This window comes from Leuresthes tenuis, unplaced genomic scaffold (assembly GCF_036924035.1).
Source record: "Leuresthes tenuis unplaced genomic scaffold, fLeuTen1.0.hap1 SCAF_14, whole genome shotgun sequence".
In the NCBI taxonomy this organism is placed as follows: Eukaryota; Metazoa; Chordata; class Actinopteri; order Atheriniformes; family Atherinopsidae; genus Leuresthes; species Leuresthes tenuis.
The window spans coordinates 9,863,641-9,876,933 of NW_027325368.1; the positions used below are offsets into that span (position 1 = coordinate 9,863,641).

General features: G+C 40.9%; 1 protein-coding gene across 1 annotated transcript; it reads right to left on the reverse strand.

The window, feature by feature from the left end:
- Positions 1–1,700: 1,700 nt before the first annotated feature.
- On the reverse strand, positions 1,701–12,905 carry phc3 (polyhomeotic homolog 3 (Drosophila)). The gene is made up of 15 exons (XM_072364428.1): positions 12,756–12,905; positions 11,722–11,919; positions 11,012–11,167; positions 10,832–10,909; positions 10,594–10,746; positions 10,357–10,446; positions 9,977–10,178; positions 8,837–9,477; positions 8,637–8,754; positions 7,212–7,486; positions 6,737–6,893; positions 6,538–6,655; positions 5,637–5,766; positions 3,769–4,021; positions 1,701–2,286 (listed from the first exon to the last, which is right to left on the reverse strand). Exons 2-15 carry the CDS (start codon positions 11,893–11,895, stop codon positions 2,132–2,134), a joined length of 2,700 nt encoding a protein of 899 aa, XP_072220529.1. The 5' UTR covers positions 11,896–11,919; positions 12,756–12,905; the 3' UTR covers positions 1,701–2,131.
- Between the last annotated feature and the right edge of the window lie 388 nt (positions 12,906–13,293).

Genomic DNA, 13,293 nt, shown 5'->3' on the forward strand with positions numbered 1-13,293 from the left:
TTCCCTTCTCTTGCAGGACTTTAACCTGCAAATTTTCAATTTATTAAAAAAAAATGGTAGTGGTTGAGGCTGTCAAGACCTCAAAGAGTTTTTCCCCCCTCATTTTAAAATAAAACATTGTAAGGGAATGATTAATTCTTTGACAAAGGGAAAATACGGTCACCGTGTCTTGACTAATTTATGTAAATTGCAGTGCGCAGGTGACGAGCTCTGATTGGATAGAACTATGAGCGCTCACAGAGGATTGGCTACCGGGGAAATGAGCTCCCAGTTCCTTAAAAGACCTGGGATGATTCATCTCCCTCGCCTCCCGACTGTTTGCTACAATCATAACTTGGAGTTTGTAGGAGTGGACTGCCATATTATTTTATTTGGGTTTCTCCTGTTTTGTTAGACCATAGAGGTAAGTGATTGTCTTTTTTCTTTTGATTAGCTTTGTTTAGGTCATCTTCCCTCCAGGCATAGTTTGTTGTTTTGCCCTTGGCCCATCCTGAGACTTATAATTTAATTCCAAGTAGACTTTGTATTCCACATGCAATTTGTAAATAAACCTTCATGCTGGTACATATTAACAATGTATCTGTGGCTGCTTGAAACCTGAGGAAGATGGTCTGGAAGTTATCCCTACACAGGGCATAGCAGAGTCCTTCATATCTATTACTTAAGTTCTGATAAATGTTTCTGATGAAAAGAAACTGAGGATGCTACACCAAGGATGAGGACTGTGACGACATTTTGTGTTTTGTTTCTCCTTTTTACTTCCTATTTTATTCTATGCTTCTTCTTCTCTGTCCATCACGCTGTCACTATTATCTTGTTTTACTGTCATATGAACCTTTTTTGGACATATGTTTAAGAATAATACTGAATATTTGTTGTTTCCTTAAAAAACGTACCTACATGTAGACATTACTGTTCCATCCTGAAGTCAACTCAAGATGTTGAAATGAAGCAAACAAAGCTAAAAATGAGTTGGGTAATTTCAAAATCTGTGGCAAAGTCTATTCTACACCAGAAAAGCGCAGCTTCCCAACCTGAGATCCGGCTTTCTAAAACCTCCTCTGAGCTGTATATTGAATGTGGATGTTTGAGGACCCACCTGTGAATCCATTCTTCTTGAAGACAAAAAATGTTGTCCTAGTGATCTGATTTAAATGAACAATGCTTAAAATGTTCTCTTTCAAACTGGATACAAGAACTCATACATACTCAATCAGTCTGTTATGAATGAAGTTGGTCATTGTCATAAATATAGTTTTTTTTTTCATAAGCTTATTCATTGTAATTATTACCCTGTTTGTTACCATGATAAGTTAAAATGATAGTGGCTTTTTCCTATGACCTTTGGAGGATGCCCTCTTGTGGTGGTTCACTGAAACTCAGGAGCGCTTGAAAAATCTGCTTTGTCTGAGTCTCAAGGAGCATAAAAATATACAAGAAGGCCAACTTGCTTATCTTGTGATATTTGCTTTCCTGCTGCTGTATTCAGAGCTTTAATTTACATAAAAGGAATCTATCTATCCATATCTGCATCTCACTTAAGTAAAGAATATCATAATCAAAATGTACATAAGGAAGCTATAAAAAGTAAAAGAATACAGATAAATGAAAAAAACTAACAAAAAAAGTGTACGTTTATATAATGAGATTAGCACAAAATATGATTTTAATGGTTTTATTAATATATTAATTATGTCCATAATAAATAACCTTGTCGTCAGTTAGCTTTTATAATTCATTACAACAGTTTTCTGACGATAAATGTATCAAATCTCTGTGATAAGGAGGAATAATTTGCTCCGTAAACTTTAGATTGTACAGCACTCTTCATGTGTGACAACGTGAATATTGGGTCGCTCTTTTTGTTTACAAATGATAAATAAAAAAAGAAATAAAAAATTTAAAACCATTTTGAAACAAATGGATAACCGTAAACAAACTGCTACAATGACACGGTGAGAGGTAAGAGAAAGAGCTGCTCATCGTCGTGTTGAAGTCAGCGGAGGGAGCATGAAGCGTCGACTGTGTGGGAGACTGAAACAGAACTCCAGGCAGCTGTCTGAGCACAGAGGAGAGTTTAAGAGGAAAATCCTTTAGGTTTTCTGCATCTCAGAGGAGGATTGGTGCTTCTCTATGCGTCTTTCAAAGCGTTAATGTGAGCGCAGAGTTTCAGTGCAGGTCCCAGTTTAAGGTTCATAGTGCTGACCAGGTGATCCTCAGTGAGGAGCAGCAGAGCCTGTCCGTCTATCTCCTGAGAGCGAAACTGCTTGGCTACATCTGCACCACCTGGAGAAAAGAGCAGAGAGAGACGCCGCTAAACATTGTCGACATTATTCACTTCCATCATAATGGTGATATTAAGGCATGAAGGTAATGTTGTTATTGTAGGAAAAAGAAGAGGCCAACTCCTGCCTTTGTGGCTCCAATTTATCAGAGTTTAAACATCTGGGACGTGTAACCTGATGCAAAAACATTGTATTCTATATGAATACAGACAAAACAACCCTATATTTCTAATTTCGTTTTAGATCGAATGCAGGAAGTCAAACCGAGGCAAAACAGCAGCACAGTTTTGAATCTTGATGGGACGATACGACCTCTGTCTGACTAATTTATGCAAATTGCAGTGCGCAGGTGCCGAGCTCTGATTGGATAAAACTCCGAGCGCTCACAGAGGATTGGCTGCTGGGGAATGGAGCCCCCTGTTTCTTGTAGCAATACCTGGGATGATGACAGCGGGCTCACTCATCTCCCTCTCCTCTCAACTGTTTGCTTCAATCATAACATGGGGTTTGTAGGGGTGAGCAGCCAAATTATTTTAATTAGTTTTCTCCGGTTTAGTTAGACCAGAGACATGAGGGATTGTCTTTTCTTTTGATTTGCTTTGTTTAGGTCATCTTAACTCCTGGCGTAGATAGCTTTGTGTGTTTGTTGTTTTGCAGGTTGCCCATGTTGAAACTTATAATTTAACTCCGAGTAGACTTTGTATTCCTCATGCAACTTGTAAATAAACCTTCATGCTGGTACATCTTTACACTGTCAGAATGCATTTGCAGCTCCAATTTATCAGAGTTTAAACATCTGGGAGGAGTGACCTGATGAAAAAACTTTGCATCCCTAAAGGCTCAAGAATAGTGTGAGTAATGAGGAGAATATGAGGGGTAAAACTCCTTATTTTACTTTAAAATTACATCCACTAAAGTCTCTAGATGAATAAAGATAAAAGAAAAACAGCTATTAAAATGAATACAAAGAAAACAACCCTATATTTCTAATTTTGTTTAAGATGTCAGATGTAGGAAGTCAAACTGACGGAAACAGCAGCACAGTTTTGAATTTTGATGGCTCATAAAAGAAAGTTTTGTACAAATGAATTACTTCTATGTTGGTTGTCATATTGAGAAAATTGTATTATGATTTGAGAAAATGTGCCGGACCACATGACTTCCAGTCTTTGACAGCTGGGCTGTAATACAGGATGCATTATGACATCTCATTTAATAGCCGAATAGCCTCAATCCCAGAATATCTTTAAAGTGTTGTGAGAAGTAATGGTGACATTACTAAATTTTACCCTCCCAGCTATTTTGGAAAGTCTCTGAGGCCTGAAATGCAGAATTCGATGTGTACTAACAAATCAAATTAAGTGGACAAAACATAAAATGTCATTGGAATGGAAGTCAAAGTAAGTTTTTTGTTTTTTTGTTTTTTAATACTTCCATCCTAACTTTTTCTGTGGGGATCAAAAATCCAAACGTGTGACGGTACCTGGCAGGGTGTTGATGTAAGAAAACACTCGCTCCACGTTCCACTGGGACGGACAGTCGACATCTTCCTCTCTGTCAGAAATGATGATCGTTTCTGTCACCGTCTGCTCTGTTTCTCTCTGACGCGCTCTCTCCGCCTGCTTTTGCAGCCGGGTCGTCATGGGAACAGGAGCCTCCTCTTCCTCCTCCTGCCGCTCCTCTTCCTCTTCCCGTGAACTCTGCCGAGTCTTCTCTGAGCCGAATGACCCCAGAGACTGCGAAGCAAAATAAAAGTGAACGCCGGTTTTTCAAGTGTCATACAGTTAGAAACTGAAACCAGCTATCAGACTTTTAATTCTAATTCAGCTAAAACTGTTGCTAATTACATGAGCACGGATGTTTTTCAAATTAAAAATAAAGAACGACTCACAGAGTTTTTATAGCTATAAGATATTTGTCACTGGTCAGTGGTGACTACTTCTCTGAGACTAGTTTAGGTTAAGCTGGTTAGGAAGTTAAACAGTTTTATTAACATACAAACTGACTTATTTCAAGACTTTAACTCAAACTTTAAAAGTTGAGGAACAATGATAAAAGAAAGGTTTCTGAGGAGTAGTAACTCACTGAAAACAGACTGATTGTAATTATTTTTCCAGTTAATGGGACATTAAGTTCCAATAACCTGAAGGTTGGCAGTTTGATCCCCACTCTTACCACTCAAAAAAAAGATGGGTGAAGTGACAGCTGGAAGGGTGGCAGTTCCCCTCCCTGTCACGGCTGAGGTGCCTTTGAGCAAGGCATTGTACCCCCATGCTCCCTGGGTGCTGTGAATGGCTGCCCACCACTCCAGTGTGTGGCATCTGTCTCTATGAGTGTGTGACCCTGTGCATGTGTGTGTCAACAGGTGACCCCTGGATGGGTTAAAAGTGGAGGAAAAAATTCATGTGTATGCATGACAAATAAATCTAATCTTAATTTGTTTTATGAGCCTTTTCTTTATCTTAAATACTTTAATATCATTGTAAGAGAGGGAGTCAAAAGCTTTGAGGTGAGTTCTGTCAGTTTTACTTTTTTAGTCCTCAATTCATTTACAAAACCTGGGGAACTCAATCCTACTAGATATTTCCTAGATATTCAAGTCTGGTTATATTTTTGAGTCATTATAGGTTAAAACAAATATAATCAACTCAGAATTTCTACGATTATAGCAGAAAAACACAAATATTATCTGGCATGAAAGAGAAACATATATGATATCATGGGGATGTATGAAATTCACAATGTTTTAAAATAACATTCTCAATTGATATTTTTTTGCCACTAATCTGTCAATAAATTCTTAAACAAACTGATCAACTAAAGTTTTAATTTTATGTTACAGTCTAAATGTGTTTTAGAATATTTTCCATCCTGCTGGAGATATCATGAATGCATTTTAATTTTAGGGCATGAATATGTTCCAGTATCATTCATTATTCAATCAATCTCCACAAAGAGAGCTCAGAGAAGTCAGTATGACTCAGAGCCACGATAAACAAATTGCTAGGCAGCAATTAAGCTAAGTGGCCTGTCCCTCTAACTTTAGGCTGAGAGAAAATGGTTGACTTGTAGTCACTGCTAACCACAAGTTTTTGCAAATGTGTCAAAAAAAGGTTTTTATTTTGGAAAGAGCTGAAAGATGAATCTGATCATTAACATGACATGAGGGGCTGAAAAAAACATAGATGCCACAATGGAAACTGCCCGTGCATGCATGCAGTTTGACAACATGGCGGTCACTGAGAAGAATCTGCAGCATCCTGTGTGCTGTTCTTCCACATCAGCAAATAGAAACCAAAGCTTTTTTAGCCTTATCTCCCTCGTAGCATTAGATCAATGAAGTCTACTGACCTGTCTGTGAAAATGTTCTCTGGAGGCTCCATTGACTCTGCTGGGGGGTCGCCCTCTCCTGCCCATCTGCCTGTGGCCCCAACGACCTGCTCGCTGCACCTTGACACGCCTCGTACAGCTAACACTGTACCTGTGTGGGAAATGTTAGACTAACGCTGCGCTCTTCCCTTAAATAAACAACACCTTCTATCAATTGGTCTAAGCTTATCAGATCTTAAAAGTTGGTAAATACAAACTCAGATAGTTTCACATAGTTTCTTCATATCAATGAACTACAAAAGGTGTGTTGTGATAAATCGGTGATGCAAAATTAAAAGAATTAAATACTAATATCTTGTTGATAATACAGTTATGATAACATTATGATTAGATCTTAGCTGATAAATCCAAAGTATTACTGATGCAAATGTAGGTTTTTGTACATTTTTTATGGCTTCTCATCACCACTTTTGAGTGTAATTCAGTTAGATAGGAGACTATATATACATATACATATATACATACATTTATAGTAAATAGCAATCCGTTTTTTACAATTTGCCTTTACTGATATCGTAAAAATATTGTTATTGTGAATGCGTTTGGCCATGATAACAGAAACAATAGTAAAAAAAACCAGCTCATTACTAATGAATTAAGCATAATTCATTCATAATGTAGCTATATGACACTAACTATGATACAGTATACTAAACACTCAATAAAACACAAGACAGTCATCATCACAGCCTCCTGCATTTATTGTAATGGCTGGTTTCTGTCCATCTTCTTTAAATGACTGGATCCAGACTACGCAAGCGAACAACACTGAAGCTCAACGGTTAATATTCTGTTTCACGAATGTGCCGTTGAAGACCAGAAACGTGTTAACCACGTCTTCGTGTGTGAGAGATTTATTTACCTTCGGACACATGTCATGGAGCAGAAGCGTTTGGAGCGCAGAAACGTGTGAGCGTAACCTCTGCCGCCACAGTACTCACACCTCAGCACACCCGCCACACTCTCCCTGAGCTCTGCAACTGCAGAGAACCAGCTGTTAGTCTCTCACATGAGCACACACACACACACACACACACCCCAGAAACAGAAACAGTCCTCACCATCTGCTGCAGGGCCATCATTTTCCATCTCCGAGTCTGTTGAATCTGACTGGTCAGCATCCACAGGACTGTCCTCTGCAGCTTCCCCATTGGTCTGTATCTCCTGGGATTCAGGAAGTGAGGCCTGTTGTTCTTCTAACAGTAAAGATGGACCCACCTGCATCCCATGGTATTTTACAAAATGTAAAATCTTTAATATCCAAATAGTGAGACAAAGGCAGGGTGGAAGTTATGCTGGATTGGTCGAGAAAACAATACTGAGATCAAATGCTAATCTGCTGTGTCTACTGTGTGCATGTCGTTAGCAACATGACACTGAACCTGTCGTCCGCACTCAATCTAGAGAGGCCACTTGAAGAACAGGTCAAATATTTCAGCCGAATCAATATTTTCTCCATTAGAATGAGTGTGTATTCAATTAAACATATCTCCAAATGTCTTAAAAGGCTCAGAAATGGCAACACCAGAAACATACCGGGAACGGCTCCAGGCCCTCTCGGATGACGAATCCCTCTACAAGGTGTGTGAGGACTTGTGTTGTCCTGTCAGGGCTTCCTGGGAGGCTGGCTGGGGCAGAAGGGGGGTGGCTGGGGTCTCTTGCTGCAGCTGGGAGGATGGAAGGAGGCAAAGAAGTGGGAGGTGAAGGGGGAAGGTTGCTGCTGCTGCTCACGGTGGGCTGGGCTGGCTCCTCAACCTGGGGTGACCTGATCACTGACTGGCTGGAAGTGATGGAGGACGCATCCATCACTCCTGCAGAATGAAAGCATTATAGTGAAGCATGATTACCTTTTTTAGCTTCAGTAACTCTGCCTTACTTTGCTAGACTGTTTCCTGATGCTGTGCAGGCTCACCTTTGGTTACAAACATGTATATGATGTGTCACACAATGAGCTGTTTTACTAGGGGGCGGCTGTAGGTCAGGAGCAAGAGCGGTGGTTTGACCCCTGGCGTCCGTGGACCACATGTCCAGCACATTGTGGTGTGACAGAGAAAAAAAGCACTAGTAATACTGTGCAGACTATGTAGAGCTCCGTGTATATATACATATATATTTTAAACCATGAACAGCAATGCTTGTGTTTGTGGGAATACTTAAACTGTAACTTTGTGTTGTTACTTCGTTTTCCAAAGGCTACTGTGTTTAAACCAATGAATCATTTTTTTTTTCTTTTTTAATGAATGAATTTGCCTCCCAGCACTTTTTACTTGCCTGTTAGTTTCACTGTGAATTTCAGACGCTTTGCAGGTTCACAGTTTTTAAATTGGTATGATGGTGGTGGATGATAATGAAGCCCGCCGGCTGTCTCGCAGTTTTCTGTCTTGTTGGTGAAAGAGCGTTTAAACTTTATCGTTTAGCAAGTTTCATTATTTCTTATTTGTGTCAGAGCTGTGGTAGACAGAGCTTCTCATGAGAGCAGGAGGTTGTTTCATTGTGCCGAGTTGCGTTTTGAATTGCGGTTTTAAAAGAAACCTTCTGCTCAGCACTATTTAAACCCACCTCAGCGTAATCAACAGCTACTTGTTCATGCTGCTTGTTTATAAAGTTAGAATCCTTATTATAATCAAAGATTAATCATGGGTATAGCTCTGCTGTCTTCGTTTTGATTCAGAATGTGATGGTATTCAAGTTTTTTTTAAATCTTCTGTAGTGAATTTTACTCCAGAGCCAGTGTAAAACTGAATTAATTTGAAGTGATCAAAATTCATCATTGCTGCATAGCAAAAATATGACATCATGATATAGAGTTTTTTCACAGAACAACTCTGATTGGCTTCTTTTCCCTGAAGTCAAGTGTTTCTTAGGACTCTGATGTCTCTGCTTCTGGCTCTCTTGTAATATTTTACATGTCTTTATTAGATTTTTTTAAAAATAAAAAATGAAGCTTTAATTATCGTTTACCTGCACCACTCTTCTTAGGAGATCCAGTTAGAGGAGTGGGAGTCGCGTTTCTCTGTGAGCGTGAAGAATCTTTCTTCTCCTCCGAGCTCACTCCATTCATTTTGCATATTTGCTTCGACTGAAATTCACACCACAATAAAACCTCAGTCAAACCTGAACTTAATCATACAAAGATTTCCAAACAACTCGCGGGGACTAACCGATGAAGTTTCCTGGTGCCTGACTGGATGCACTTTCAGATCAACAGCCACTGTCTGCGGAGGCGGCAGGTTCCGGTAAGGCATCTGGACCAGAGCCTCCGCTACAGGCAGCCCCTGCTCTGTGAGCAGCACCTGTCCTGACTTAACTGACAAAGCCTGGACTGAGTGCAGGGACAGTCTGTGGAGGGATGCAGGGGGGTTCTGGGGCAGCCTGGGGAGAACCAGAGGTGGAGGAGGAGGAGGAGGCTGATTCTGGACTTGCGGGAATGAAGTTCGACGCTGTGGAGCAGCCACCAGAGGAGGCGGCTGAGGCTGGACAGCAGCAGCTGGGATTGAGGTGTAAGTGGACGGTGCAAACATGTTGCGGACAGATGGAGAAGAAGAAGAAGAAGAGGAGGCTGGAGGGTCACTTCTTGATTGTGAAGAGGTGCTGGGAGTGTTGACATTTTTATCAGAAAGAGGAAGGGGGCTTGAGCTGGTATCTTGGGATGCTACTTTGAGGGCGATGGGCTGCAGCTGTCTGTGGCTGGGAGCTGCTCCTGTCGCCTGCTGGAGGATGAGCTGGTGATGCGCCAGCCGCTGGCCCGGTGGAACCGACAGCTGCTGCTTGACTAGAGTGTGAGTGTGCACGGAGGAGTAGGCTGCAGGGGGGTGATGAAGAAGAGAAATAGCTAACCAATAAAGACAAAAGCAGGTTTCTCTTTTCCACAGGTGACCTGAAAGTGGCAGCACAGTTAACAGTCCTGCTACTGTTTTAATCAGGATTAGTATTAAATTAGGATTAATTGTATCAACAGCAACAGTGAAATATAAAACTCTGTTATCGCTCTGTACAGTGTTGTTTACCACCACCTGGACCCTTTTTATTTACCTTTCAGCTGAATTAGCCTTCTCTGTCCAAAAGTTAGCTGAATAATTTAAAAAATTCAACTGTGAAATTTATGTTTCAGTAACAAAAAAAAAATCCTAAATCAAGATGATAAAAAGCCCTTGTCTTCACCCAGCTTTATTCTTAATTCTGACTGCAACAATTCTGTCATTGGCTTTTTAGATTTACAATCAGTCATTTCAAAGTCTGGAACGCTGGTTCTAACTTCCGAAGTACACTTCTGAAATCAGTTTTTGAACACAGTAATTCACCTGGAGCCAGCCGGGTGACATCTGAAGGTCCTGTTTCTGCTGACGCGTCAGTCGGCTGTTTGGTCTTCAGAGCACAGATTGCTGTCTTAGACGAAGAAGCAGCTTGAGACTGGGTTTGAGACTGGGCCGATGGCTTTAAGATGACGCGGTGGGCTGTTGCGAGAGCACCAGGCAAATGGGCGCGCAGAGCCAGATTCTGCACCTGGATATACAAGCACAGGCAGTCATGTTTAAAAAAGCTCTGGGCTGTGGTATGAAGAGAGCCATCAAAAACACATAAATGAATAGATAAATTCTCATCTCCAGTTCACATACTCAGCCCTTATCTTTTTGTTGTAGCATGCATGGGTTTGTCTGATGTTGCCTGGTGAAATTAGTACCTGAGAGGAGGTAGGTAAAGAGGAGCAGGAGGTCACAGCGGGGAGGTCTGACTGAACTGCAGCCACGGTGGCTGCGGGTGTTAGAATCAGCTGAAAAAAAAAAAAAGCAACAGTGATGCTTAGGCTGGTTAGAAATCAGAAAAGTTTATGTTGGGATTAAAAAAAAAATCACTCATGCAGGTGAAATAGAAACAGTCTAAACTAGTCATACAGCCATATTTTTGAAAAGGTTTGTACCATCTGAGTTCGAAGGTACATCTGAGCCTGGTTACAGTTGGCAGGTCTGTTCCCCAGGAGCATGGCCTGCTGGGATATAGTGGTTGCAGCAGCAGTGGATGTCTGAGTCCGGCCAATCAACTGAGCTGTCACTGGAGATGCTGGTAAAGTGATCTGGATTTGGGATGGCACGATAAGATATGTAAAAAAAAATGTTTAAAAGAAACATGCTGAAACATGCTGAGACAAAGACACTTACAGAGTTTTGGGAAACACCTGCAGGCTGAACCAAACTGCTGCTGGATGAAGAAGGTGACTGTCTTTGGCAAACTGAAGCCTAATAAAAAACAAAACACACAAAATGGAACGTGCTCTCTACGTTCCATTTTTCCACGCCGTGACTTGTCATGATGCTCACAGTTCACAGAAACCTGCCCACCTGCTGTATGGTGGCCAGAGTCTGCAGATGGGATGGGTGCTGGTGCTGCTGCAAGGCTGCTGTCTGCAGCATGAAGTGCTGCTGCTGGGCTGCGTACATCTGATGAAGGTACTGAGCGGCCATGCTCTGAGGTCTGTGGATGGCATGCTGGATCACCTGTTAGATCATAGAATAGACCCAAAAAGCCCTTTACAACTTAGTTTGAGTCAGCCATCTGCAGCACAACACTGCAATGATTTTATTTTCATGTTAAACTCTGTAGGCTTGTGTCTATTTTTTGTCAGTTTTAATATATATATATATATATATATATATATATATATATATATATATATATATATTTTATTTATTTTTTTAACTGACAAAAAGTAGACACAAGCCCACAGAGTAAAAAACGTAAAACATAAAACTTCTGTATACAGCAGTAAATAAAAAAATGCATGTACAGGTTTGGATATTATCTACTATCTGGATCACATTCTCAACAAGTCAGCCAGTGCCCATAGAGGACCAAGGTGCTGTCTCTTTGCCTCTACAATTAAGTGAGTCAAACCTTGGAGAGGTCCAAGTGACCGTCTATCACCTGGACTAACAGCCGACTAAATTAAACTGTTCATATAGACTCGTGGGAATGGTCTATTACTTGGATCACCTTCCAATCACGTAGTGCTCGGTCAAACCCTGGAGAGATCCAGGGTACTGTCTATTACCTGGACGGCCTGTCTGTCTTGCGGGATGATGCTGAGGGAAGCAGAGGGAAACTGCGTGCACGTGCTGCTGCTGGAGCTGACTGTTGTCATGGTGACTGCTGCTGATGTGGTGGCTCCGGTTTTACTACTGACCGCCCGCTTGTCTTCTGGGCTCTGCCTGTCCATCTCCCGCATCACACGGATTCAACAACGAGAACACTGTGGACATTAAACGAAAAATAATTAACAGGTTATGTTTACATTCCACCTGACTAAATATTGGTCATTTATTCATGCGCGATGGGACTGAATTTCTGTTCCAGCCGCATTCCTTGCATTTCAACAAATTGAATCACAATGCCCCACAAAAAGCTAACCGACATATTTATGGTTATTTTCATTTTTGTCCCGTGTGAAAATGCTTTAAACTAAACTTTAGGACTTTCACAGCACGTTGACCTTGGATACTTTAATGCAGAGGCACAAATAACCATCACACACACCATAAGTTAGAACCAAACGTGTGAGGGCAAACAATTAAAGCACAATATGTTTTCAATTATCCATAATTAAACACTGACATGATGATTACAGTAATATTCATTGAGATGTGAGTAACACAGAAGGGAGGGTTTTTTTTTTAACTGGGTAGAAAAGTATTGTTGATGCACTTAAAACCTGGAGATGTACTGTCTTGAATCATTTTAATAAACTGGCTAAATGTTGTGTATAATAATGTAATATACATTCTGACATAGCCTACAAACATGCATTTCTTTCATATTAGCAGGAGAATAAACGGGGGTCTGTACGCCTGAAGCAGTTTGAATATTGATTATTTTTGCTGCAGAGGCGGTTCCGTCCAATTAAACGCAGGTAAGATAATCCTCGACAAACCCTGAACAATAACCATCTATCTTTTTTTTTAAAACCCACTGTCTATGAGCATTCAGAGTATGCATCAACAAATCTGCACGTCCTTCTCAGACCGTCTGGCGCTCGACACCCCGCTGCGCTTCATGCATGCACAATTATTCACCTCTTGTCAGCGTTACCTGCCTGCTAGAAATGGGCCATCAGGAACTGACCATGCCCCGGCACATTGTCCCAGTCATGATCGCCTATTGATGCACCAGTTTTGTCTAAAATGGAGATTTGAAAAAATGAAAAAAAAAAAAATCTGACGGCAAGCTATACAGCAGCAGGCTGGGAAAAAAAAAAAAAAAAGCTCAGACAGCACCGCTCGCAGTGCGGGAGGACCATCCACAGCACCGGGGAGGAGAGTCCCGCGCATCCAACGTGCGTTTATGTCGTTTGAACAGGCTTTTGTTATAACCTGTTATGTTTTTAAAAAAATCTGTAGTCTAATAAGATTTCCTTTCCCAATAATATGTTTCAATATCTAGGACTGAAGAAACACAAAGAAAAGATGGCACGCAGACATAGATTAGGCTACCTGCCTCATAATATAAATAAAAAAACAGTTTATAACAATGAAAAGGGAAGCTTTGTGCCCTTCTGTGTGTCTATGAGGTGACCAAGTGATCTATGAACTTTATCGGAAAGCCCCAACCCGTTTAAAAGTTTTGATAG